The sequence below is a fragment of the Necator americanus genome, chromosome V (genome assembly GCF_031761385.1).
Source record: "Necator americanus strain Aroian chromosome V, whole genome shotgun sequence".
Taxonomy (NCBI): domain Eukaryota; kingdom Metazoa; phylum Nematoda; class Chromadorea; order Rhabditida; family Ancylostomatidae; genus Necator; species Necator americanus.
Window position 1 is genome coordinate 3,147,004 of NC_087375.1, and position 26,239 is coordinate 3,173,242.

The 26,239-nt window shown below is 41.0% G+C and overlaps 1 protein-coding gene across 2 annotated transcripts in view; it reads right to left on the reverse strand.

Moving 5' to 3' along the window:
* Nucleotides 1-349: 349 nt before the first annotated feature.
* RB195_012790 (uncharacterized protein) overlaps nucleotides 350-26,239 on the reverse strand; it is a gene marked incomplete at both ends in the record, with an annotated part of 33,931 nt that continues 8,041 nt past the window's right edge. For both annotated transcript variants that reach the window (XM_064202330.1, XM_064202329.1), the window contains 42 exons: nucleotides 350-510; nucleotides 916-1,074; nucleotides 1,170-1,298; nucleotides 1,472-1,639; nucleotides 1,806-1,970; nucleotides 2,087-2,137; nucleotides 2,208-2,414; nucleotides 2,501-2,622; nucleotides 2,801-2,924; nucleotides 3,388-3,585; nucleotides 3,646-3,736; nucleotides 3,847-3,962; nucleotides 4,147-4,216; nucleotides 4,543-4,690; nucleotides 4,777-4,982; nucleotides 5,043-5,203; nucleotides 5,301-5,407; nucleotides 5,505-5,589; nucleotides 6,056-6,165; nucleotides 6,253-6,670; nucleotides 7,312-12,315; nucleotides 13,493-13,643; nucleotides 14,173-14,285; nucleotides 14,383-14,608; nucleotides 14,664-14,749; nucleotides 15,189-15,353; nucleotides 15,434-15,562; nucleotides 15,615-15,729; nucleotides 15,788-15,867; nucleotides 16,473-16,563; nucleotides 18,032-18,111; nucleotides 19,530-19,771; nucleotides 20,634-20,766; nucleotides 20,833-20,926; nucleotides 20,985-21,212; nucleotides 21,330-21,437; nucleotides 21,798-21,913; nucleotides 21,978-22,074; nucleotides 22,155-22,249; nucleotides 23,888-24,404; nucleotides 24,553-24,674; nucleotides 24,857-24,940. In XM_064202330.1, the coding sequence (XP_064058210.1) occupies nucleotides 350-510; nucleotides 916-1,074; nucleotides 1,170-1,298; nucleotides 1,472-1,639; nucleotides 1,806-1,970; nucleotides 2,087-2,137; nucleotides 2,208-2,414; nucleotides 2,501-2,622; nucleotides 2,801-2,924; nucleotides 3,388-3,585; nucleotides 3,646-3,736; nucleotides 3,847-3,962; nucleotides 4,147-4,216; nucleotides 4,543-4,690; nucleotides 4,777-4,982; nucleotides 5,043-5,203; nucleotides 5,301-5,407; nucleotides 5,505-5,589; nucleotides 6,056-6,165; nucleotides 6,253-6,670; nucleotides 7,312-12,315; nucleotides 13,493-13,643; nucleotides 14,173-14,285; nucleotides 14,383-14,608; nucleotides 14,664-14,749; nucleotides 15,189-15,353; nucleotides 15,434-15,562; nucleotides 15,615-15,729; nucleotides 15,788-15,867; nucleotides 16,473-16,563; nucleotides 18,032-18,111; nucleotides 19,530-19,771; nucleotides 20,634-20,766; nucleotides 20,833-20,926; nucleotides 20,985-21,212; nucleotides 21,330-21,437; nucleotides 21,798-21,913; nucleotides 21,978-22,074; nucleotides 22,155-22,249; nucleotides 23,888-24,404; nucleotides 24,553-24,674; nucleotides 24,857-24,940 (11,072 nt within the window). The remainder of the gene's footprint in view (nucleotides 511-915; nucleotides 1,075-1,169; nucleotides 1,299-1,471; nucleotides 1,640-1,805; nucleotides 1,971-2,086; nucleotides 2,138-2,207; nucleotides 2,415-2,500; nucleotides 2,623-2,800; nucleotides 2,925-3,387; nucleotides 3,586-3,645; nucleotides 3,737-3,846; nucleotides 3,963-4,146; nucleotides 4,217-4,542; nucleotides 4,691-4,776; nucleotides 4,983-5,042; nucleotides 5,204-5,300; nucleotides 5,408-5,504; nucleotides 5,590-6,055; nucleotides 6,166-6,252; nucleotides 6,671-7,311; nucleotides 12,316-13,492; nucleotides 13,644-14,172; nucleotides 14,286-14,382; nucleotides 14,609-14,663; nucleotides 14,750-15,188; nucleotides 15,354-15,433; nucleotides 15,563-15,614; nucleotides 15,730-15,787; nucleotides 15,868-16,472; nucleotides 16,564-18,031; nucleotides 18,112-19,529; nucleotides 19,772-20,633; nucleotides 20,767-20,832; nucleotides 20,927-20,984; nucleotides 21,213-21,329; nucleotides 21,438-21,797; nucleotides 21,914-21,977; nucleotides 22,075-22,154; nucleotides 22,250-23,887; nucleotides 24,405-24,552; nucleotides 24,675-24,856; nucleotides 24,941-26,239) is intronic.

Here is a 26,239-nt window from a genome sequence, read left to right on the forward strand (position 1 = left end):
AATGAGAAAAAGATCTCAATAAGGCACAAGATAAATTGCACGAAGGCAAAACCTGACACTACATAGAAGCAAACGCGACGAAGAAAGGAATTCATATAAAAATTAGTCATTGCTAGAAAACGAAAACGATTGCGTCGGTTGATCCATTGAGATAACAAACAATGAATGTTTAATACACATATAAGTACACCAAACAACGGAATGTAACAGTGATATTCTGAGAAAGCACAAATCTACACGTTTCGACTCATAGGAAATAAGGATAGTTTTCTTAGTTTTTTTGAAATGAGAGAAGTGATGAAAAGTATGATGGTATAGATTTGTTACTGAGCTTGGTGATAGAGAAAACCTAATGTAAGCAGAGTTTTTCGCAATCTGCTTTCTTCTCAAAACGATTCGCATTTCCACCACAACCACGATAGAAGTACAATTTGCATCGTCTATCCTTTGCTGAGTAGAAGTAATGCAAATTTGTTCGAGGAGGTTTCTCATTATCGCGACAAGCACGTCCTGAAAACATATTGGATGTGGACTAAAACAGATTTCATGCAAGCTATGCAAAGAAAACATCTACTTTTTCAATCTTATCCAAAAATGAATCTTTTTTCTTTTTGTTCCAAGAACTGTATCTGAGTGAATAAACAAATTTTCAGGAAAAAAAAATGGGAACAATTATGATTAGGAGTGAACGCTTCGGTTGTTCAAGTCGGGACAAAGTTTACGGATGGGGAAAATAGAATTGTGAAGAGTTGTACTCCAAACCAGATACCGTATTCCCAACAGGAACTGAAGGAAATGAAAAACAAAAACAAAAAAAAAACTGCAATCTTAAATCACGAACCAGCTGTTTAGTGAATAATAAGGTCTTAACTTAAACATAACGCAGTGCCTTCCAAAACACTTAAATTAAAATACCTTCTGATGGCTTGATCTGACAAATTGATGCGTCGTCGACAGCTTCCTTACTTATGGTACTTTCTTCAGTTTTCAAGTTTTCTGCTTCATTAGGAACAGCAACAGTATTCACGGTAACAGTTTCAGCAGTTGGAGCTGTTGGAATGGAAGTTGTGTCGGCTAAAAAATCCCAGATATTGACCCCATGACATAATCTACGTTTAAAAACACGCGACATCAGCACTATTACAGCTTGGAGCTTTATCAGAACTTACCATTGCTTGCTGGAGATGTTTCTACTGGTTTCAGCATTAGATGTGCCATACTATCCTCTTCTTCCTCTTCACTTTCATCACCGAAATCCCCGATGTCTTCTTCGACGCTGGCTGTAGTCACTTCAATGTCTGAAACGATTTTCGCCTTTAACACTACCGAAAAGGTAGGAAGGTTGCCATTGGCGAAATTCACAACACATTAATGAGCCGCTAGATCACTATAATTATGTACTTGATGAAAAATTGAAATAATTCTGAATTGCCAAAGTTCTAGGGCAACTTACAATGTTTCAGTAACTTACTGCTCTGAACTGATTGAGATCTGCTTGCGAATTCAGTTTGATCTGAAGGAAGCGAACCGCGCTCAAGCACTTCTCCAGGGTTGGATGATCGACGTCCGAAGTATGGAGCAAGAACTTGCTCGGAAGGAATCCGTTCAGCTGCGCCATACAGTGGACAGCACATTCGTGCTAAAAATCCGGAATATATGCGCCGATTTAAAGAAAAAAAACGTTGAAATATCACTCGTGGTGGACATTCAGATTGTATTTGTTCGTGAATGACGAGCGGCTTTTCTTTCTAATTGAAAAAAAAATGAAATGATAAGGTGAAAGGGGACGAGAAACCGACACTCACATTGTTTTTCGGCATCTATAGCGCAGTAAAATCCCTGCGGGCATAGCTTCATCCCATCAAAACCTGCCCCACATGGAGTTGGCTCATGGTTTGATCCCATTAGAGGGTCGGAAGCATCAGGACACATGAATTTTGGTGTGGTTAGGTGAGCCTTGCGACTATGAGCTAAAGTAGTAATTTTTAGGAAAAATACAGAAATATTTAATTCTCAAAAATGGTCATTGATAAGGATTTTCTACAGAATTACCAGCAACATGCGAACTAGAGCAAAAGTACCATACCTCTAGGCACTCCGGGGACCTCAGGTGCAAATCTCACTGGCTTCTTTTCCTCTGTAATGTGGTTAATGATTGATAAAAATCGCATATTTCGCGGAAATCCCCTTGTAATAATAAGAAATACCTTTTTGTGCTGGCTCCGTGTTCGGGCAACACACATCCGGTGGACCAGTGATGCAGGTGAATCCAGCCGGGCAACCGATAGAATCATTCGAATTACCACAAAGTACTGGAGCAGAACCACCAAGTGGTGCCTTACTACCTGGACACTGCCCAGGATGTAGTTGGGCAGGAGCGGGGAGCGGTGATGTACCACTCTCTGATCGAGGACCTAAAACAACCACGGTACGAGCCGGCTACGGAGCCCAACGGTTTCCGGAAATAGGAAACGAGAGCAATACCAGGTGATTCACTCACGTTGTCCTCCGAGAATGCACAATCTTTGACAGTCAACGATGCTACCAAAGTTATTATTGTTGCCCTTGCAGCCGGTGTAGTAGAACAACCGACAGGAGTCAGAATCGCGATCGTAGTAGTATCTGAATAGCGGTAGTAAACTGACAGCCGTAGTAAACTACCAATTTTCAATTTGATTCATAGTGTTTATGCCTACAATGGCCTCTAATTCATACCTATTTTTTATATTTACAGTTTTTAGAGTATTAAAGTTTTTTTAAGAGTTTTTTTTAACATTTTTTTAAATAGAAAACTACTCACCTTAAGTGTGCAGCCCCGCAATCACCGGTAACAGGAGGTTCGATACATATTGGATTGCCATGATTGGGTGGAACTGGTTTTGTACGCATTCGTTGAGCTCGGGAGACTTGTCGTGGTTTTTCATCTGAAATAGAAGAATGTTACTTTGACAAATTAAGGGTGGCCAGAAACTACATCCTGGTGATATTTGACTTTGGCAAAATTAATGCAAAAGTCTATCAAAAATAGACTCTTAAGAAGGCTGTGGTGCCATGGAAGCAAATTTGCCCCAATCTTATCTTTTAACAGGATTGGGGTCCAGCACATGGGTCCAAAACAACGATCCACTTTAAATCTTTTGGGAAAAAACCATTATAGCTTTGAAAAAACTAATAGGATGCTACTCTTTCCGCAACAGTCAGTTCTTCGTGATACTGTAAAAGATGTAGCCTCTAGCAGAAAAACCGCTAGTGGACACTGTAACTAGTTTAACTGTCTTCATCATAGTTATGCAACCAAATGATTAGAGAGTAATTAAAAACTAGGCGATTTTCAAGGATTTAATCATCTCAAAATATTAAGAAAATATTACTTTTCGACAAGCTTACCGTCAAATCTCAATGGAGCAATAACAGAATCGATGTTGAACGAGGTGTTGACGACGTTATCTGCTGAAGTCTGCCTCTTCCGCCTGTCCGAAATAGATTGTCTTCGAGTCCGGCTTGGGACGACGTCATCCATTAGACGACGGATGTTCAAAGGTCCAAACACTTTGTAGCCATGCTTTGTTTCTTCACCATCATAGCCTAAGAACAGCCGAAATTATGGAACCCCGAATATCCACATATGAAAAATTCCCAAGTTACCTCCAAAAATATGTTTGTCATATGGGTCCTCTTCATTCGGGCAACAGAAGAAGTCTACACCGTTGAAATAGCATACAGCATTTTCTGGGCACTGAAATTTTTCAATTCTATAACTTTCTCATTTATCATCTCGTTCATGTATGCATGCAAGAAAAAAAATACGGAACTCGCAAACACTTCCAAAATTCTGGAAATGCTAACCTGATTTTTTCCTGGAAGACACATCACCGGCCGTCCATCAGCGTATCTAATTTCTTGCAAGCCATTGGGACAAGACAAAGAATCGCGCCTTTTCGATGGATCTCCCTCGGTCAGATCTGAGTAAAGAGCTCGTTTCTATTATGTATTGTACACAAGATTGTTTACTGATTTTATTTGCTGAGGATTTCGGCCAACCGCTTTCTTCAGAGTCTTATATGAGCGATCTGATCCACAAAATTTCAATTGAAATCCCATCTTGCTTTTAGTTCATCGATATAAAAACAACTCGTATTTACTCACCCAAGTCCTCAACGGTAAGAACTCCAGTGCTTTCATGGAACGTTCGTATTCCGCTCGCTTTATTCTTTACCTAAACGATGTGTAGTTGAAAAACTCTTATTCGATGAAAATATAGTCATTGTGTTCCTAAATTTACGTTAAAAAAAATCACGATATCTCAAAATTTAGGTCTGTGCCTATCAAAACACAGTTGAAAGTTGTGGAAAGAAAAGGATCTTTATTTGCTATTTTTGCTGTTCTGCCACTTTTTTTCAAAGTTATGTGGTGTTACTCCGGTGACAGCACAGTAAGCAGCTTAGTAGGACCTCAACTAGTTTTTCCAGACAAAGAAAAAGTTTTAAAAAAGTCCGCAAATGCAAAAAAACCAAGCCAGATAAAAGAAAAATGGAACCTAACCTCGCCAGTTTGATAGTTGACAGACATTGGAGGGCTGGCGCCAACGATAGGCAGAGCCTCATTAGTAGATGTGTCTGGTTTGCTGGGAAGTGGATCCGCCTTGTATACTTCCTTTTTCTTCTCATCACTAATAACGTTGATGGTGGGACTAAAACGAAACGTTGTGGACGTCTCTTCAAGCTTTTTTTTCAATTAAAACGAATAAAAAAAATCATTATCATTTGATAGTCTTACAGTTCCACTGGTTGTTCATCGTGAATAACTGTCTTGGCAGCCTGTACTGCTGGTGGATGTGGTTCTGTGCCGGGTCGTTGAGTACCTTCTGGGATGGGTGGAAGCGGAGCAGTTCGTGGAATCACTCCAACTCGGTTATCTATTGAGTTGCTAACTCCTGGACTGATCACAGCGGGGGATGTAGAGGATGACAAAGAATCAAACAGCTGCAATTCATTTTAAACTCTTAAATTTATATTGTCTTAAATTTTTATTTCTATACCAACCTCCTTGTCGTAGTCCAGGTCTTCTTCGTCGATTGTTTGTGATGTTTCATCACCTACCTCCTCTATAGGATGGAGAACTTTAGGAGCAGCTGTAATAGGCGCTGGTGGCCGCGTCGGTTCAAATGTCGTTTTGATGACAGAAGCGAAGGATGGCGGTTGAGCTAAATTTCCAGGTTACTGTAGTGCACTAGAACTGACGTGATTTTATCAGTTAGAATCAATGAGATTTAAGAAAAAATAAACGTCAAAAATGTTTACGTGAGCAAATCCGTTCGCAATCGCTAAGCGTTTCGAACTGATTCTCGTTGCCGCCCTTTCCTTCATAGACGAACTGCTCGCAGCGGAGGTTGCGCATATTGAAGTACCTGAATGAAAAAAAAAACGTAGTTCTCACTTCTTCATAGGAATTTTATTCTTTCGCTATTTCCCGCAAAAAAAAAGCTACCAAGATGAAACACGTACCATTTCACGTTGTAACCGTCACCAAATCCTGAGTTCTTTTCATAGGCGCATCGATCGGGAACGTGGGACAGAATAGCATTATTGGCTGAAAATAAAGATGAGATTTCTTATTTATACTATTAATTCATCAACTTTTATTTATTTCTTTGTTTTCACGATATTTTTTTATCCACTTATGTTTTATAGCAGAAAATCCTGAGTAGGACATTTCCATGAAGAAAGTTGCGAGTTCGTTAAAATAGGTGAACAAAATGGAAGACTTCGAGGCAGAGAAGCATATCGGACTCCAACAGAGGCATAATTAATTTATTTTTCAAATTCTGCAGAGGGAGAGCTGATTATGTCATTTATATTATTTCCGATCATCATATTATCCTAATATTTTGTAATTTCTTATCGAGACTCCGAGTATTTACCGCAAAATTTTGTCACAAGTTTTTTTTTGCCTTCCTTTCCTGATCTATGACAGTTTTATGGTCTGAATAATTGTTTAGCAAATCGGAATCCTTTTTTTTAAAATAAAACTAAAGCAATATCAAAACATTGCTTACCTTGCAAGCACTTAAGCTCACAAGAAGCACGATCCATAAAATTGTTCTCGTTGCCGCCGCATGATCCGTACGAGAATTGTTCACATTGACCAGAATGAGCGTTGAAAAACCTCAAATTTCCCAGATATTATACCGCCCTCTTTCCGCAACAGAAAACGAAAAATAACGTAGAGGAATTATAATGTGAAATCACTCACCATCTAGGTACATACTCAAAACATGTTCCAGCATCAGGTGGCAGAGTGCACACTACTTGGGAGTTAGAAGTGATCCTCTCAAGGGCTGATACTCTAGTAGTCATTGGAGGCGCTGTTACTCTGGCAGTGATGACAAGAGGTGTACTTGTTGTGGCGGTTTCTGTTGTAGTGATTGTTGGAACAGTGTTGTGCTGCGCTGGAACGGTGTTGTACGACTGAGCAGTCGTTTCATCCCGTCTCTTTTCAGTAGTCGTCTCGATCGCTACAGTACTAGCTTCTGTAGTTGTACTTAAGCGAATCGGTCTAGTAGTAGTAGCAGTTGTTGTTGTTGTTGTTGTTGATTGTGTTGTGGAAACGGTTGTTGTTGTTGCCGTTGTTGTAGGTTTTGCTGTTTGCGGAATAACCGTAGTAGGCTCTTCTGTAATAATTGAATATTACTTGATTTTATTCGAAAAAATCCTTGATTTGATTTTTCTTTACACTTTCTTGTTGCTTTACTCTCAGTTAATTTGTAAAGTTGCAGTATATTGGATTTTGCATATCATTTTTCCCACTTTCGAGAAAAAGGATAAAAAAAAACTAAAGGAGGACCTCCCAAAATCCATCCTATTCAATAACAGGAAAGATGAACAACAAGGTCTCTCGCGCCCTGTTGTTGAAGGAGGTAAGCGCTCGTGGAGCGAATTTAACTGCCCGGATGGATAGCTACGCCACCTTAGACCCCGCAATGAAGGGTTCTAACGTAGTCGAGGGCAAAACAAGTGGATTCGTTCGAGTCAACCGGATAAAACGGTTGACTCGAACTATGAAATCTATGAAATAAGGCGTAAAGGCGCGAAGAGGCAAACAATTTGCTACACAGTTAATTATTTTGTTCTCTTTTTGTTTTAGGCGTAGCAATAAACAGAGCTGTATTGGGCGATGTTTAAGTGTGTTTTCACGCACTACATATAAACTTTGTGAAGAGTAAATAAAGTAACTTGATGTTTTTTTTCACAAGAGAATTTTTTCCGCAATTTGATATTTCTGAGTTTGATAAAATCAAAAGCGCGTACTCACCTAGACCATCAATGTTAAGATTTGCCATGTTTCGACCAATTCCAGTCGGAGACGACGGAACAGGTTCTCGTCCCACAGGATATCCATGTATTTCTTCAGAGGCACTTTCATCCCAAGACGAAGCAGAATTTTCAATTTCTTCTAAATTTTTGACGTTCTTTTCATTAAGTGCACTAGTGCTCACCGGTGCGGACACGAATGTTGTGGATTCGACAGTGACTTTGACAGTGGTGGGTACAACAGTGTGGCTTATCGCTTTTGGTAGGATTTCAATTTTCCTCAAAGTTTGAGTGCGTGAGTCAATGACCGTGTTCGTCGTGGGTTTAGGTAAGGGTCGACGTTCAGTTTGTGGTGGTGCTGATAACGGGCTAGACGGATCTACAATTTCTGTTTTTTTGGGCTCTTCTTTTAGATATCTATCATTGCTGAAACTGATTTCTGAAGTTTTTCTGAGCTCTTCTTTCGGATGTCCTTCATTGCCGAAACTGATTTCTGAAGTTCTTCTGAGCTCTTCTTTCGGATGTCCTTCATTGCCGAAACTGATTTCTGAAGTTCTTCTGAGCTCTTCTTTCGGATGTCCTTCATTGCCGAAACTGATTTCTGAAGTTCTTCTGAGCTCTTCTTTCGGATGTCCATCATTGCTGAAGCTGACTTCTGAAGTTCTTCTGAGCTCTTCTTTTGGATGTCCATCATTGCTGAAGCTGATTTCTAAAGGATCCACGAGAATATTGTTTGGTTTCTTTAATCCAGGCTTAGCTGTAACAGTCGTCGTAACTTCGGCGGTGACAGTGGTTGTTGTTGGGAAGGTTCTGGTCACTTCGGTTTCTGTAGTCACCACCTCGGTGAATGGATTTGTGCTCGCAGTGAGTGGAATCTCCTCAACACTTGTGCTTATCTCATTACTGGCGCTCGAACTTACAGAAGATTGTGCAGGCGTGGAAAGAATGGTAGAGAGGTCGACAGATCCAGGTGTTTCAGTGATGTCGGGAACCCTAGTAAAAGACGATATGCCCGACACTGAAGGTGCAGTGGTGGAATCACTTATGCTATGGACAGCATTTTCTAACGAGTCCATCGGTGTTGTACTGGCGGTCGGTAGATCATCTGTTACATCAGACGAAACGGAGAAGCTAGAGAGAGTGGAAGACGGTGAATCGGTGGAGTGTGCCTCACTTTCTTCGTCAATCGACATCTCTTCATCGTCGGAAGAATCGTCTGCGGAAACAGGAGCAGTGACTTCTTCCTGTTCAGCGAAAGGGGTGAATTGTATGGATGTATTAGAGCTGGGTTCTCGATTCTTAAACATCCGTGTTGAAGGAGTCTCGGAAGTGTGGCTTTCAGCAATACTATGGGACGTTTCTTTAGTGTTCGACGAAGTGTTCAACGACCCATCTAAGCTCGCTATTGTTGACTCATCTGTGCTAGTACTAGTGGTTGCATCTTCAGTGATGGTGGTGGATGTGCTAGTGGTTGTGGTTGTTTTGGTGGTGGGTGTAAAAGTGGTGGTGGTGGTGGCAGAACGTGCTTCTGTGCTCCCCTGGGTGCTACGCTGAGTGGTTCTGCTGACGCGCTGACCAGTAATTGTCTGCGGGCGAATTGTTTTCCCCATAGCATTTTGCTCATGCGCTTCCTCTTGAGTGACCTCCGTGCTTGCAGTGCTCAACATGCCTTCGACTGGTATGACAGGTACGCTTGCGATTTTCTTACCATGGGCTGAATGACTGTGAGAAGATATTTCCCGAAGAAATGGTGTTGGTGATTGAGAGTCGACTTTGATAGGTTCCTTTGGTCGAACTTGAGTGACACCTGCAGCACGACGAGGTACTTCTTCAACTACTCCAACTTCTTCGTCTTCTTCACCATCATCGGAAACTACACCTGTAATGGTGCCAATAGGCTTAATATTAATCGATCGATCGGAAAAATTAGGACTATGATCGTCTTGCCTACGATCGTTAGTGTTTGAGTCAGTGAAAGTGTTATTAGCAACTTGCATATGGTAGAGGAAATTGTCATACATTAAGTGCTGAATGAAGCTAGTGTGCTTAGGCGTTTGTTGTGAGCGTGGAGTGCCAGTGCTATTAGGTGGTGGTGCACGTAGAAAAACAGGATAATCGTTATCGTTATCATTGTAAGTGAAATGTTCTGATAGTTCTTGAAGCTTACGTGGTTTCTTGTCGGGAACCCGCACTGGTGGAGCATTAACTATGGATGCTTCTTGCTTCAAGTAAACAGTTTTGTCCATGATATCTACAGGTGCGGTGTCTGTTTCTTTTCTGCGTGCTTCAATTGCCGATCTCGCCGCATTCACAAACGGAACTGCATTTTGGAATTCCCTCGAGCGTTGCTGGAATTCGCGGAACATCTCCTCAGTAGGGCCGTTATCTACAGGAAGTTTATGAGTTGACGAAGCAAGATCTGGTCTGGGTACACGTACTCCTGGAATAGTTGGCGCATAATAATCGCCATTGTAGAAAATGAATTTGCTGCGATCTAAACCAGCGCCGATCTCCTCGTTCTCCTCTATCAGAACCGGTACAATCACTTCCCGAGTACGAGTGGTCGCAACTTCTTTCTTCGGGACATCAGAATCGATCCATTCAGCCCGTGTTTTCGCGATCTCCTCTTCAACACGTGACAGTGTTTTTCCTGTTAGGGTCACAACCATTTGGTTATTTTCAATGTACCTCTTTGGGAATTCAGTACGTGGAGTGGAATGAGATTCTTCCTTAGCATGAGGTACGTGTTTTTCTGATTGCGTGTACTTCACAGTAGAGGAATATTGTAGACTTGGGTGCTCTGATGATACAGCACTAGCCCGCAAAGCATGACTCTGTCTTGTTGCCTCGTCTTGGACATGTGTGGGTGGCTGTTGGAGGTGTTTCACGCGCTGCTGATCCTGAATGTTGGAAGTGTTCTCGCCACGAACAAAGCCTGTCTGTTTCGCGGCATTTTGTTGCACTGAGGAAGACTGCGTTTGTTGATTTGAAGCAGTTCCTCTTCGATCATGGACAATTTGAGTAGCGCTATTTCGAGGTAGTGAAGAGATGCCTTCCGTCTGAGAAACCATCGTTTTCTCAAAATGTGAAGTAGGGAATCGTGGATTATCCTGATGAACAGCTGATCTAGTTGCTTGTAGATCTTTGTTAAACGATGGGTCAACGCGTCTAACTTGATCAGGCCGCTGAGCAGTTGCAAGTGAGTTTTGTGATGTTGATGTAGTCCGAACGTCACCACCTTGTCGTCCAAATTGTGGCGGAACAACAGAAGCGCGGTTTACTCCTACTCCGGACCATTGACCAGGTATCTCTGAAGAATACTTATTTTCCTGACCAGATGACGACTGTGTGTGTACGTTCTCTTTTGCTTCAGATCGTAGCTGCACTGGATTTACCACAGAAGCTCGCAATGCGCTGCTCGGTTGTTGGTGTTGTTCTAAGAACACCTCTTGTTTCAGCATGGATGGATTCTGCTGGAACCTTGACTGGTCTGGAACCAAGAAGGAGAACATCTGTGGAGCCATTGCTCGAGCCTGTGGCATGTTGTTTTGCTGAATCCACTTACTTCCTTCGAGAGGTAATTGCTTGTCAAATGGCACAGTGTTTACTGCTAATTGACGATTATGATTCGATCCTAAGTTTTGTGAGTTGTATGTAAAATAAGTGGGATCAACTGGTGGCGATAGACCAGCCAAATTGTTGTTCTGCTGTGGATTGTACGCGTTTATGGAGTTCATAGTGTAGGATCGTGGATGAGTTGCTGTAGAAAATTGACGTGGAGCTGTTTTAGCTAATTTCTCAACAGTTCTCGGATTGAGATCCTCAGCATTTGCTCTCAGTTCCTCCTGCAGTATGTGGTTACGGGGTTCTTGAACATTTTCTGGAAGAAGATGAGCATCAGCAGGTAAAGCTTTAAGAGTTTTCAAAGGGACTTCCTCAAGCCCTGATCCAGTAGAAAGCTGGGATTTTCCTCTGAATGCTATGTGAGGAGCAGAACTGGATCTAATAGACTCGGTATGATGGCGAGGCTGTACTGTGGTTGAATCCGTAGTCGCTCCACTAATTCTCAAAGTATTCTCGGATTTCGAATATGGAGAAGCGTGGAATCTGTGGTGCATATTTGCACCCTGAGCAGTTCCTGATCTAACTGAACCTTCTGAATTTTGGGAATGCACCATCCCCAAATTATTTGTGGGTGTCGGCTCGGTAATTTTCAGCGGGAATTCCGGGCGCCTCGAATCAGGCTGGAAAACTATGCGTTGAGTAGCTCCTGAAGTACCAGATTCCGGTGAAGATCGAGGTTGAGATGAGGCCAAGTTGGTTTTTTGGGCATCGCTCATCTCCGTTGTTGGCTTACGATGATAATAAGGCCTCTTGGGTACTGTAAGAGTTGATTGCAGATTAGTGGCCTCTGACTGCTGTTTATCAGTGTAAACCGGCGGTTGAACAACATCAAGCACAAGATTTTTCCTATCCGTAGCGATTTGAACGTTTTGAGCAGAAAATGCCCTAGAGTTAGTGGAAGATGGTTGTGATTCTGGAGTTTGTTTCCGCTGCTTCGACTCAACGACTGACCCTTGATGGCGATTCAAATCAATTCCCCAGACCTCATACGTTTCCGGATAGTATGTAGTTGAGGCTATTTTAGACTTCTTCTCGAAATTAACTCCAGAAGCTGCATGTGCTCGTACACTATGAGGAAGATCAAACGGTAATTTGTCGGTTGTTAGCGCAGGAAGCGGCTGAGATCGGCTATTTGTCGGAGAAGATTCACTTCTTCCAAGGTTCCTATTGTTGGATTGAAGTGGCGGTGGCGGTGCTGTTACACCTTGAAGTGGTGAATCCTTAATAAACTGCTTCGGTTCTCTCTGAAGATCAGGTGGATTGTGGTGGGGTTCCGAATCCACCTGAGGCCCGAATATGTGCCGTGATGACAGCAATGGATCCGTGATGGCAAGCTCAGTCTCATGCACATGCAAAGGATGACTAGGTACAGTCATTTGATCTAAAATAGTCTAACGTGAATAGCAGAAACATGAAAATATCGTGCAAAAAGCAGCAAGCAGATGAAAGCAAACAATGACGTGTTGAAAAGTGCTGGATAGAAAAGAAACTTAGAAAAGTGCTGGCGACCGAACTCGATCAAACGATGGTAAGTAACGATTCGTGAGGTGCTGGTGTGTGAGTGATATTGCATTCCGTTTGTGAGAATAAGACAGTCACATAGGATTATGAAAACTTCCAAAAACCATTCACAAAACCCACTCTAGATACAAACGGTGCCTAGCAAATTACAACATAACATACATTTAACAAAGGTTCAAAATTAAGAGCGAAAGATCTACTACTAGCTAACATTTTTGACCACATCTTGAGAAACAACCCTCACTTTGTTTAAAGAATTTGAGGTGGTACGGATTTCAGGTGGAGTATTCTTATACTGTATATTAGATTATAAAGAGGGGGTGATTCCGTCCATTTCTTCCTAATTGCCGTAAAAAACGGCACTGACGATACGGCTTCGAGCGATCCGGCGTGCTATTTTCTACAACCAGTTCGACTGGAGCGCGCCAGCCGTGTGCACAATCCACATCTTCTGGGCCGTTTTTTACGGCAATCAGGAAGAAATGGACGGAATCACCCTTCTCTCCATAATCTATGATCCCGCATACGAATACTCCACCTGAAATCCTTATCACCTCAGATTCATGGGGTGATGCCTTTAATAAAAAAAAAAGTTATTGGGGTTTAAAATATTGTCTTAAATTTGACTTAATATTATGACCATCTCACTTCGGACTTACTGAGGAATGATCTCGACAAGACACGGGAAGAAATAGCCAACAACTATTCGCCTGTTGCCTAAGATATTCTTAAGAAACGATTGAAGACGAAAGACACGAAACTGAAATATACGCTGTACGTCAGATTATAGTTTTAGTTTTAGGCAACCTTGCGTCCTTGTAAAACACATTATTTTAAGCTTCGAATATCCCAAAACTTTTAACTATTTGTAACTGCTTACTTTTTTTAAAACTACTCATTCTAACTCTACATAACCTTCATTATTTCGAACTTTTGTTTTTATATAATCGAACCTATGCTCAAGTGTTAAAGATATGAAAATTGAGCAGAGGCACCGTCTGTAACTGACGTTCTTTGTACTGAGAAATACAACTCACGTAAGAAACGAGCGCAATGTATTTCGCATTCGTTCTGAGTGAAAAAGTGGTTGCGATTCCCGGCACATCCACCGTACTTGAACGGGTGACAAGTGCCGTCTTCGGCCTTGAAAAACCAACGATCCACAAAGTGTTTGCACGGTCCGGGTTCCTAAAATATCCACATAGAGGTTTCTTTCACTTTTATGCTTTATCTACTTCATCCAGACAAAATAAACCGAGGAGGACTTTCATGGCATTTTCTCTTGAAAATGACAAAGGAAACTGCCCAGCACTTTAAAGTATGTTACAATTATAAATTCAAATAAATTATATAATACACTAACCAGTAACTACAAACTAATAAATAATTGAAGCATTATACATTTTGCATTTTAAATAAATTATATTCATAAACTATATTGTAATTATATCAAACAATAATTTGGCATCGATTGACTGTAGGGAAATTACAGATCTTGGAACAAACGCGCTTTAAAAGTTTGAGAGAAAGACAATCGTTTTACTCAATAACAATAGAGAAAAGTAAAATGCATGTACCTTTTTTCCTTGCTACTAAAATCTCATATGCAAGTTTTCAGGAGAAAAAAGTGTATTGAAAAATATCTACTGTAACAACTAGAGAATGCAGATCACTATAGATCACGCATCCTGACGTATTCGAGAATAAAAAAACTAACCACAGGTTGCATGCATTTCTCTTGTAGTTGAGCTGAGAGTGGAGGAGGCAAGAGCTGCTTCGAATCAATTTCAATCTGTTTTGTTTGCGAAGAAAGAACAGTTAGCACGGCTTCTAGAAGAAAATCAACAATGCGAAACCCGGTTAACTAAACCTTTTGCACAATTTTTGCCGAAATATTTTTCGGTGAGAAATTCTTAACGTCACACACCTTGTCTGTTGAGAACACGATTGCTTCCTGTGCCCGGTGGAGCAACACGTGTAGTGGTGGGACCTGCTGGAGGACCCACATTAGTAGGCGTAGCAGGCGGACGCGGTGAACCACTGCTTAACTGTGATGTCTGCGTTGATTGCGGTGGTGTAACCGTTTGCCGCGCTGTCTCTTGTCCTGGAGGTAGAACTCGTCCCGAAGTCGGCAGACTTGGACAAACGCAGTCCTACAAAAAATGAAATATATGCTGTATTGCATATTATAGTTTAGTTCTAGGCAACCTTGCATCCTTTACGATTGTTGATCACAAGACATGGATCCTTGCACTTATCAACGTCAACTTCTGGGCACTGAGGAGCATCGGATCCTAGAAAAGGACTATTTTCCTTCCTTTCAGATTCACTGTAGCACTTAAATAATCAAAGAAAAGGAAGTTAGTTATATTTACAAATATCTAAGCCTTTCAGCAAGAAAATTCTCGCAGAGATCAAACAGATCAAACCTTTCCGATCGGTCGATTGGTTTATAACTTGACAGATGACATTCTATATTTTGAGATGCTTTTCAACAATAATTATTCAACTCACTTCAAACTGAACAAGTGAATACGTAAATATTCCTATAAAACAAAATGGAATTCAAAATTTCTGAAATCTTGAACAATTCATGTCTTATTCACTTTTCTGTGTCCATATGATAAGTGTTAAAATGTATAAAAACATTTTTGTGTCTCAGTTTAAAAAGGTGAGGTAAACTGAGAAATGAATCTATTTATCTTCCAATTTAAAGTTGGGGAAAAACCGAACCTGGCGGAGCTGGTTGATCGATCGGTGGACAGCTACAGAATGGGCAACCGTTACGATCATTGACTATCTGGCAACGAGCCAAATCACATTGTGGATTTGGATTACAGACCTTCTTCACACAAACATTTCGACATTCTTGGATTGTTGCAAAGTTGTTACCGTTTCCTTAAATACATAGAAAATCATTAGGAACATTCTCTTAGATTTCAAGTCCAGAAAACTGTTCTCATTTTTGTGTAGCTAACCTCCACATCCTCCGTAGGTGAACTGCCTGCAGTCATTGGAGGAATGATCGTAACCGAATCTCACAAACACTCCACTACATTCACCAACTTCAATATCGTGCTCACATAGATTGCCGGGTGAAAGTGCAACTAAAAGAGCTGGTCAGGAAAGATGGAACTTAATGTTTAAACTCTGGTTTACCTTTTTGGCACTTGATCCGACATTCGGCCAAGGTGGCAAAGTTATTCCCATTGCCGCCACAACCTCCGTATGTGAAAGGACGGCACTCGCCAGACTCAGTGTCGAAAGCGAATCGCTGAATTCTATTCGCTATTTTGATAAAGTTAACTAAATCTGAAGAAAAGAAATAAAACCTGGAAGACTCCATTGCATTCTCCTGCATCTACGTCGTGCTTGCAGACGTTAGAGAAGTCACTTTCGACAACAGGAGCAGCTGAAACCGCTGAATTTTGAAACCAAACAAGCAGTAATTGTTAATAAATGCTGGAGAAAGATGAAACAGATCACATAAAATCTTAAAGGTAGCGTATCACGAAATCGACGTGATACGTAAACACCTAGAATTCGGATTGTAGATCACGGAAAGGAGAGTGGTCTCGCTCAATGCCTCTTCCTTGTTAGCCCTTAAAAAACGGCGGGAGAACTACTTGAGTTCCTTATAACTATTCATTGGTTTTACTTGGATAGGCTGGCAAAGGGACCTCAATAATCTTCTACCGTTCGCTCGTAGACGCAGATGAGCAGAGCAATGTTCGTTCCCGTGATCTACAATTCATACTCTACGTTTGCCCTGAAGTTTCCGTACAACATCAATTTCGTGATAAGTTACCTTTAACCTTCCAAATAAAGACATAAATAAAAAATAGTGATCGTAGATGGATCACAATCGGTACTATTAGTGGTGATTTTTGAATTCAGAAGAAGTCATTTTTCAGTAATCCGAGAAAATAGAGCCACTTACTCTTTTTCCTCCATTTGTTCATTCACCAACATTCTCATTATTAAAAATACAATTGAAGAGAATATAAAAGCGCTAACCTTCCTTATGACAGATTGCTAAACATTCTTCACGGCTGGCATAGTTGTTTCCGTTTCCTTGGCATCCAGTGTAAGTGAAGACATCGCATAACTAAAAATCGGTTCACATGCTCGAGTATTTTCTAGTACGACAAAACTATTGAACGTATTGGTACATCAATATATCATTCCGGATTTTGAAGAGTTGTAGATGAATTCAGAAAATGCTACGAAGATAAACAAAATGTGTGACGAATGATAAATGTGCATATTGATCTCTTCTCATAATTGATCTATTTGCTGGCGATTTACGTTATTTACTTCCTCTTCACCCTATAGAGATACTGTATACATTCAAATAAGTTCACATCCAAAATAGATATAAAAATCTAGGGAGTATATGTTAGCACATCCGCTAATATATTGTTACACACGGTAACTGTGCTCTTTTTCTTCAGCACGATCAATATAGTGGGTAAGTAGATCATACTTCAAAAACATTAAAAAACAAAATCACAGAAGAAGTTCACGATTTATCTTAGAAAATTTGAGTAAATTTGAATGTTTCTTTAATACGTAAAAATAGTGATTAGTCTACAAGAAAGTCTGAGCTGGGATGTTTCACTACAGCAAAAAAGGGTCAAAATTAATAATATCGAAAGTTGCTTTTGCTTCTTGCTTTTGTCCTTGACCTACAGATATCCACAATCAGCACTCTCAAGTATCCTCATCCAGCAAATCCCCGTCGCATCCCAGAAACTCAAAGCGGTAAATCTGCATCGAATACACGAAAAACTGACGAACTGATCCAATCGACCTTTGCTCGAGGATCGCTTACGGGCTACGCATAGTCGTGATCAGCGTTGACATTGATTACCCTTATGGGTCAAGTTTGACCCAATTTCTTGCGTTACGAACGGATGAACCTAATAATCACCCCTGGCAAGGATTCTCCGTCGTTTCGCCTCCCACCTTGTCATCGCTCGCTACAGTGTTGTTGATCATTTGCTCTATCTTTCCGTTTAAATGTTCCCTAACAGGTTAACTGCACACTTTACCTTGACCTGCAATAAACAGCCGCGCAATGAAACACCTTAACTACCCAAATTTAAGGTACTCTTGACCTTAAAGTGCTTGTGCAAATTTGTACTATAGTATGACTTATCGAGATAGTAAATTTGGAGGTGCAGGGAAGAGAGTACTTAGTACTTATAATGCCGCGATGAAGTCGCCAAAAGCAGCGTAACGAAACAGGCGTGGGAAAATTATGGGGGAAAAATCTGATTTGGGGTAGGGGGACGTTCTAAGACACTACGTAGCAGAAAACGTCGTTCCCACGCCCTTTTTCTTGACTATCAGGAGAAATTGAGAGGAGTAGTGCTCGTACTCGTAATCTATACCCCGGCCCTATATTTTCCAGAAGTTTCTCAACTACATCAGCTACCTGATACCTTTAGGACAAGATTTGAAAAGTTTTGATTGTCAGTAGTTATCAGTAGTTTCTTGAAATTTGTAAAGCACTCATACTGATCATAACTAACAACTATCAAAAGGAGATGATTTAAGCGTATCATCCTCACCTTTCGTTCATTATCCCAATACCAGCGAATGAATTGACCGCGACAGTTTCCAGGATCCTTTGGATGGAGACAGCGGTTCACTTCAAAGATGAATTCGTTCAAACATTTGCAATATAATGTAGAATGAAACTAAAAGTTCTAGGAAAAATGTGAGTCAGAGATGCAAGTGCAGGCACAGTGTAATCCCATGGTTGAAAAGAGCAGTTGGATATTATGTGTTAGACATGCTGGAAATCTTGGAGCTTCCCGAGAAGAAATCAAGGATAAATTGAGTCAGTTTTTGAAACATTTAAGTAAAAGGAAAAATTACAATATTGTTTTTTTCGCATAATCTCCTTATTTTATATGCATTTCTACAATGTTTAAGGATCATTCATTCCACTGTGGTAGAATGAAAATGATTGATTCCAATGCCTTTATCAACTTGTATTCGTTAAGTTGTATTCGCAAATTTTCTTTGAAAGGCAGCACACCACGAATTTAACGGCATTGGGATCATTCCACGAGAAGATTGGGTGAGAGGTGTAAATCCCGAGTATTAGTGCGATCGCGGTGAATCCCTCTTAATTTTAGTGGAAAAGTGGAGAAAAAAGGAGAGAATGGTGTGTAAAATAGTCATATTGATCGAATTTTCCTACTAGGCACCTTAAAACTTGTCACGCCGAGATGAAAGAGACGGCATGGGCGCCGCGTTTGCCAGCGACCGATAGAGCCAGCGTGAGCAGCGCATTGACTGTCCCAGGTAGTTCCCAACGTCATCGATTCCGTGGCATGCTGTCTTTAATTATCCGAAGAATTATTTACAGTAAACTTCGCGCAGTACAATTTTTCAGAGCGCTAGAGACATACTTCTTCTATATTTATGCAAACCTTGACGTTCCTATCGTTTCTACTTTTTTGAAGTTGAAAAGATGACAAATTGCCCTCCTACTTTTGATTTTTCCCGACTAAATTTGGAGTGAACTCCAACACCTAAAGTGATAAAAATTTGCAGTTGAGAGTTCTCCTTAATGCTCTGGTGGCGGATTTTTTAATAGCACAACCGAAGCCATTACTAAAAACGATTAAAATTTCATCTCATTAAAGAAAGTCTAATCAAGAAACCCATTCTTTTCAAATCATAACATACTGCGGATGCTTTTAATGAAAAAAGCCAGTTTTATGCGGTTAATTCAAAACGTTAGTAAGGCAGGTGTGAGTGAGTTGCTTAACATTTTTCTACAATTATGTGTGCACTAGAAAAATCCAGTAAGGATGGCAATACTGTTAAACCTTTATCCTTTCCATGATAATGTCATGAAAAGGTTCATATTTGTTTTTAGAGTGGGTGATTAGTAAATCAACTAGATTGTTCCTGAAAACTTACTGGAGAAAGTACCCTCGTTATTAATTTACAATAAGTTGAGTGAGATTGTGCAGAAAACCAAAAAAAGTGTGGGTGCGCGATAAGCATGCGTGTTCATCGTAGTTAAAAAGATGTTAACGTAAGCATTATTACCGCCGTCAGCCTGGTTTTCCTCACTACCTTCCAGCAGTGCCATCTGCGGAATAGATGGTGCACGAGTTGGCGCCACATGGACCGATGATGCAGCTGTAGTGGTTCCGTTCTTTTCGGATGAAGAATGGATAGAGAAGGATGAAGAAGGATGCTTAGGAAGATGCATTGGTTCGAAACGGGAGGGGGGTGTAGCGACAGAGACAACAGCAGCTGGTACAGTCTCGGATACGGGTGCGGTGGAGCTGAAAGTAGGTCGTTTAGTACGTTGATCAGTGTGAAATTTAAAAAACATAGCAGAAAAGTAATTGCCATACATACTCCTGCTGACTTAAATAGGTTCAGTGGGCAGAGAATGGAAGAAGTGACACAGGAAAACCATGTTAAGCATCTGGGTACTATTCAGCAAACAGTACCCCTCTTAAACTTTTCCCGATGGGATTTCTAGGGGTCTTCGACCCCGCTGATCACGAATAGGACATTCATTTCATGGGGAACCGCTTTAAATATGAGAAATCGGCGAAACCAAATCTGCAAGAAAATTAGCTGTCGCTAGCATGTCATTGTAGCCATAGGTGCGATAGGGAGGAACCGGACACTCCTCAGGTGAATGGGGTTTAGCTTATAGGGTGCAGTTGAAGTGATGAGGATCCCTTTGTCAACTGTCTAAAACTGAAGAGGGGTAGGAGTACCGGCTCTTAATAATAATAAACTGATCTTAATAATGCATCTGTGATTGTAGTCAAAGTCACTTTCCGACAGTTTATTCTTTTTAAGTCCTCCTACGTAAATTCCATCAGTTCATTCTGTCGAGTGTTCATCGTGGACAAAGTCAAAACAAGCCAAGTTCCGCTCCTGTTTCAAACGCAAACCGCACGCATACGCAACGCGTCAGTGGGGTGTGCTAACTACAACTGCCGCTGCGATAACAAACAGTGATTTCCAATCTCTAGAGCGGTGCCCCTATGAAATGAGTGTTCTATTCGTGATCAACGGGTCGAAAACCTCCATGGGAAAAACATTTGGGCGGTGCACCATAAGTTGGACACTACGAATAGTTGAATACAAAGATAAACTTTAAACCTCCCACTTCCACGGAACACTAACCTCTCCGATGTAGCACTTTCCTCATTCCGAGATCCACTGCCAAGATTGATTCGGATCCCTTGAGTAGTTCTGAAAGATGGTTGTCGATTGCTGGTAGTCGGCGGACGGGTACTCATCAAATGATTCTCTTTCACTGCAATTATAGTCTGTTAATACTCATATTTAGTGAGAATAAAATCAAGAAACCAAACCAATTCACCTTTAACTATGCCGCATGCAGATTCACATTCTTCCACGTTCTCAAAATTGTTTCCATTCCCTTCACAACCTCCCCAGAAGAAATATTTGCATTCCTAAGGGAATAAGCGGAATAAGGAAAGTGAAAATTATACGGTCTGCGTCATAACTTACCTTGACTTCTGCATTGAAATAGAATCGTAGTTCATACTTGTCACAAGGACCACGTTCCTTAGGCATTGAACAAATATCGCTCGAATTAGAGGTTAGCTGACCAGATATACTATTTTTCTCCGGGCAACAAACACTAGTCTGCTGCACTATGCTGCATGTATATCCGGATGGACAATCCGATTTCGCACAATTCACTGTGACGCCCAACTTGCTCTTTAATGGTTCACCCTAAACAGGACGACAATAAAAAAATTACACTGCAATTTACAATATTCCATTTTTTCCTTCCATTTGTTGGACTTTAATATTTTCCACGCAAAGAATAAAAAACTTCCAATCACTGACCTTTTCACATTTTGGCAATCCCATTGGTGGTGGGGCGCATCTTTGAGAGCAAGAGTCCTCCGTCTCATAGTTGTTACCATTTCCACCACAGCCAGAGTACACAAATCTCTGAAATCTCAGCTTGTCATCCATAGAAGCATCAATTGAGAAGAGTTCTAACTATATTCAATTGAGAAGTTTTTACGGTATTCGACACATTATGGATAATATGTCATACAACGAACATATAAAGTGATAAGTTCATATGTTCTAGGATTGATTATTATAATTTTCTTTTTTTCCGTCAAAAGATGCCTATAAAGACTTCATCTATTCCTATACTGTAGTTTTCTAGCAGTTTAGCTTCTAAACTAAACTTTTGGCATTTTTTTGTTTTACTGTCGAGAAGTCGTAATCATGCACATGAAATTCTTATTCTTCTTAAAAAAATTTTGTCGAATGAAAAAATGCAAGCATCGAGCTACTTACCCTACACTTTGCTTCTTGTTCATCATAGTACCATCTATTCAAAGATGCAGAACACGGACCTCGTGAAGCTGTTCCTACGCATTCCTTCGTTTTTGGAACAGGTGCGGACTGTATTTCTAAAGAACCAAATCAATTTCTTTCCAAAATGAAACATCTTTAACGTGAAATTCGTCAGCCTACCATCACAATTCGGTTTTTGTCCGTTACGTGTGCGACTAAGTGGTATTTCGATTCCTCGTAAATCAACACAGAAACATTGGCGACCATCAGGCTCACACTAAAGAAATTCTTGGAAACATAAAGAACCCAAAAATGATCTCTTACGAAATGAACTCATTTCTGACATCAGAAACTTACTTGTACTTTTTCGAATGCACCTTGTGGATCACAGGTGGGCACAAAGGCTCCACGTATTGACGATGAGGAAGCGCTAACACGGCGTCGTTCACATTCTGAGAAAGAACAGCAATCAGCTTTTTTTTTCTACACAAAACATTCTCATTTCTTTAAAGCTTTAGCATGTACTTACATTACAGTAGCACTGAAACGGAAGTTATGATCGATTTTATGTTCATGTGAAACTTGTAACAATAAAAAGTTAAGACAAACTCGCACTCTAAAGGAAGTTCCATGGGAAACTCAAGGAAAACAGGGAAAAAAAGAGAACCATGTGAAGTTTCACAACAAATAATCGTCACCAGCATGGATGCACTTTTGTAGCAATGATCCCTGATTAGAGGTTTAGAAAAAAAATCCAGGTTTTCTCATGATTTCTAAGAATTCTATAGCAATCTCCTGAAATCCACAGCAACGGAAGCACATATAAATGAAGACCAATTCAAGACGACTGGATCAGAAAAGAACTTTTCATGAGTTTCGTCCTTAAAGCTAAAATCCAAGAAAAAATAGAGCGCTATGTAAAGAATACGAATGACCTAAAGAACTTAGGCATATATAGTCGGATCAAAACGACATGAAGCACGGACAGTTGCGTAGGCGGCTGCGCTCGAAGCGGCGCGGTGGAGCGTAGCGGTTGGAATCGAGATGAGACCATGGCGAACTGCGGAGATGGGTGGCGGTAGCGAGGATTATTACACGATCACAACCGCTACGCTCCACCGCGCAGCTTCGAGCGCAGCCGCTTACGTAGCTGTCCGTGTTTCATGTCGTTTTGACCTAACTACATACAATATTTGTTCTCACACAAGTTCACTGAAAATTCCAAACATACCTTCGACACTATGTTATTAACCAATCGATATAAAAGTCGGTGTAGCTGCGTAATTTGCTGTACTCAAATGGGCGCAATGGGGTGCAGCAATTGGGATCGAGGTGGGACCGTCGCCAACTTCGTTCGGATTGAAGCGATGACTTGTTTTTGGCTGGTGGTCCCGCCTTGACCTCAACCGCCACACTCGACCGCGCCGCTTCGAGCGCAGCCTCTTACGCTACTGTGCCGAACTTTATGCTGTTTTGACCCGACTACACCATTTTATGCTTATTTTATTGTGCAATTAGTGTTACTTTGTACTAACACCTTCGTATATAGTCGGGTCAAAACGACATGAAGCACGGTGCATTTGCGTACGCGCACGAAATGTCGCGGTGAAGACAGCGGATGGAATCGAGGTTTGACCATCGCAATCTGAAGCGATGGGTGGTGCCAGCCATAGGTGCGATAGGGAGTAGCTGGACTCTCCTCAGGTGAAGAGGGTTTAGCTGATGGGGTGCAGCTCAAGTGAAGGGGTTCCTTTCGCCAACTGCCCAAAAGTGAAGAGGGTGATTTCGCCAACCGCCCGAAAGAATTAAAGGAGGTCCCTTCCCCAAGCGTTCAAAAGTGAAGTGGATCAGAGCACCAGCTCCGACTATCGCATCTATAGTGCCAGCACGGGTTCTAGAACGCTCCTGACCGCTACGCTCCACCGCACCGCCTCGAGAGAAGCCGCGTACGCAATTGCACCGTGCTTCATGTCGTTTTGACCGTAGTATATCTGTCGTGTTACATCGAAATGTTTTGATAAACACGTTGACAGTATTTACAGCAGAAATTCTAATAAATTTCTCAACAAAAAAGCAACTTTGATCCTCACCTGTCCTCGGAGCGACCGTTGCCGGTGTTTGAGGTGTCGTCACAGTTGTGCTAGTAGTAAAAGCCTGAACGATAGACGTTTGTTCAGGGGTGTATGCGGTAGAAGGGGATGCAGTGATTCTTCTAGTAGTGGTAGTAATAGTAGTGCCGTATTTTGTGGATAGTGTTGCTGTTGTTGTCGTCGTGGTGGGTGTAGGTGGATCGGATGCAGATGTGGTGGACGATCTATAGGTTGTGCTTGGTGCTGACGTTGTCGTTGTTGTAGCTTCTGGTACCGTAACCGGAGTGTTAGTTGTTGTTGTCGTTCTACTGAATTCTTCAGTAGTTGTGGTAGGTGAGGGAGAATCTTCCGTTGTGATTAAGGGGGTTGTTGTGGATATTGTTTTAGATTGTTCTGTGCTGGTGGTCGATGATGCAATCGTTGTAGTAATCTCTCTGGTGGTGGGATTTTTTGGTGGATTTGTGATTTTGACTGGTTCCTCTCTTCGTATCGCGTCTAATGTTGCTGTTGTGAAGACCTGAGATGAAATTTCCATGCAAAAGATAGGAAAAAGAAGAGATAGATCAGAAAGGTATAGGAAGGTGAATCGAAGTTAGTTATCAGTGGAAAAAGTTGGGAAGAAAGAAGGTTAGAGTGCGCATTCTCCTCCAATCAAAGGTAAACACCTGTGTTGTGGTCGGTTCGGTAGCGGCCAGATCCTTCACTTCAACATTTCGCAGCTCGTTACCGATTGGAGCTACTGTACCGTAGGTTTGATCCAGTTCATCTTTTGGAGAACCGAGATTCGCTAAGCGATTCATACAATCAAAAAAAAAAGGAACAAATAAACATTTATGAGGTTCTGTGCGACCTCAAACATTTTGAGTGAGAACAAAACTCTTCGTAAATGTACCTTTTTGCTAAAGAAGCATTAGAAATACATTGAATATTAAAATAAAGTAGATCTGAAACATTAAACATGGATCTAACCTGGAGGAGGATTTATACAAGCATCCTCACATTCCTCCTTGTATCGGTACAACTGTATTTCCGATCCATCGTTAGGGCAGTGGCCTAGAAAAGAAGTTGTGTTGTTTGTGTGTGTGTGTGTGTGTGTGTGTGCGAAACGGTGAGGGAAGGTTGGAGATAAAGGATAAAGGATAAGATGTCTGGTGTTAATCAATCCGCTTGGGACCACCGCCACCATGTTCACTTCAATTCAGAATCGTTTGAGGTTTACGAACGTGTAATTGTCCTATACAATGACTTGCGGTGGCTAGCCGATGTGTCAAGCCAGTGTTTTTATCCTCTCAGACAAGTCCGGTACCAATTTATCGACCCCGGAGGGATGAAAGGCTTGGTGAGCACTAGGCTGGGTTCGAACCCCGGATCGATCGTGCAGGCAGCAGCGGAACCTCTAACCGACTGCGCTACACCTACCCCAACATTGAAGGTATCTGCTACAATTAGATGCTTCCTTTGCTATTCTGGATCTTTTGCCCAGCATGAAAAAGTATTTAAAAAAATCTAAAAAAATCTAAATTCAGGGCTACTACTTGTTTTAGAAATTTTAGATTTTTATCATCAGTAACGAGTAGGTGCCCTAAATTAATTGCCCTAGATCCTTTGGCAAACTCCTATAGACCCGTTAAGATAAAATTTTCTCCATATTTGTGCTACAGTTAAAGGGGTAATAAGTAATTCCATTTCCGGATTATTTGCTGAAACGATCCAGCACAACACTATGGAGACTAAGTCTATGGACAACCTCAGATTCCTGGGAATAATTCGAAGTTCCTAAACTGAAATGGGCCAATTCTGTATTCTAAAATACTCTAATGAGCTCCTATGCAGCTATAAGAAAAAAAAAACCTTAATGCAAATGTTCCTGATAAAGAAAAGAAACCACAATTTCTAGGAACTGGATAATAGTCCTATTTAATGTTTTTGTTAAGTGTTTAATGAATCTGCACTTCTCCAAAAGTTAAATGACTTTTTTTTTTACTCCAGAAAAGTCGTGACCGGCCAGAATGAGGTATGTGATGGAGATTTTCAGCAGCTCCATGGGTTTCTTAGTCGTAATTCCTTTTACTTTTTTTCGAGAAAGAGTGGGAGTTTTGAAAATTTCTATTCAAATCGGTAACTCTATATGGTTGAAAATCGAAAAAAAAACTGGAACCGAAAGAATTCCAGTAATAAATTTCCTTGTTGTTCTGAATATCCTGCCAGTAAATGGGATTTACGGAGTTTGAAGTTGTAAGCTTAAATTAATATCTGAGTCGATGAAATACTGAGAAAAACTTTTAAATTTAGGGAAAAGAAAGCGCGGCGCTTTTCCATCCTTCCATCCCCAATCGATCTCGTTTCTTTTGT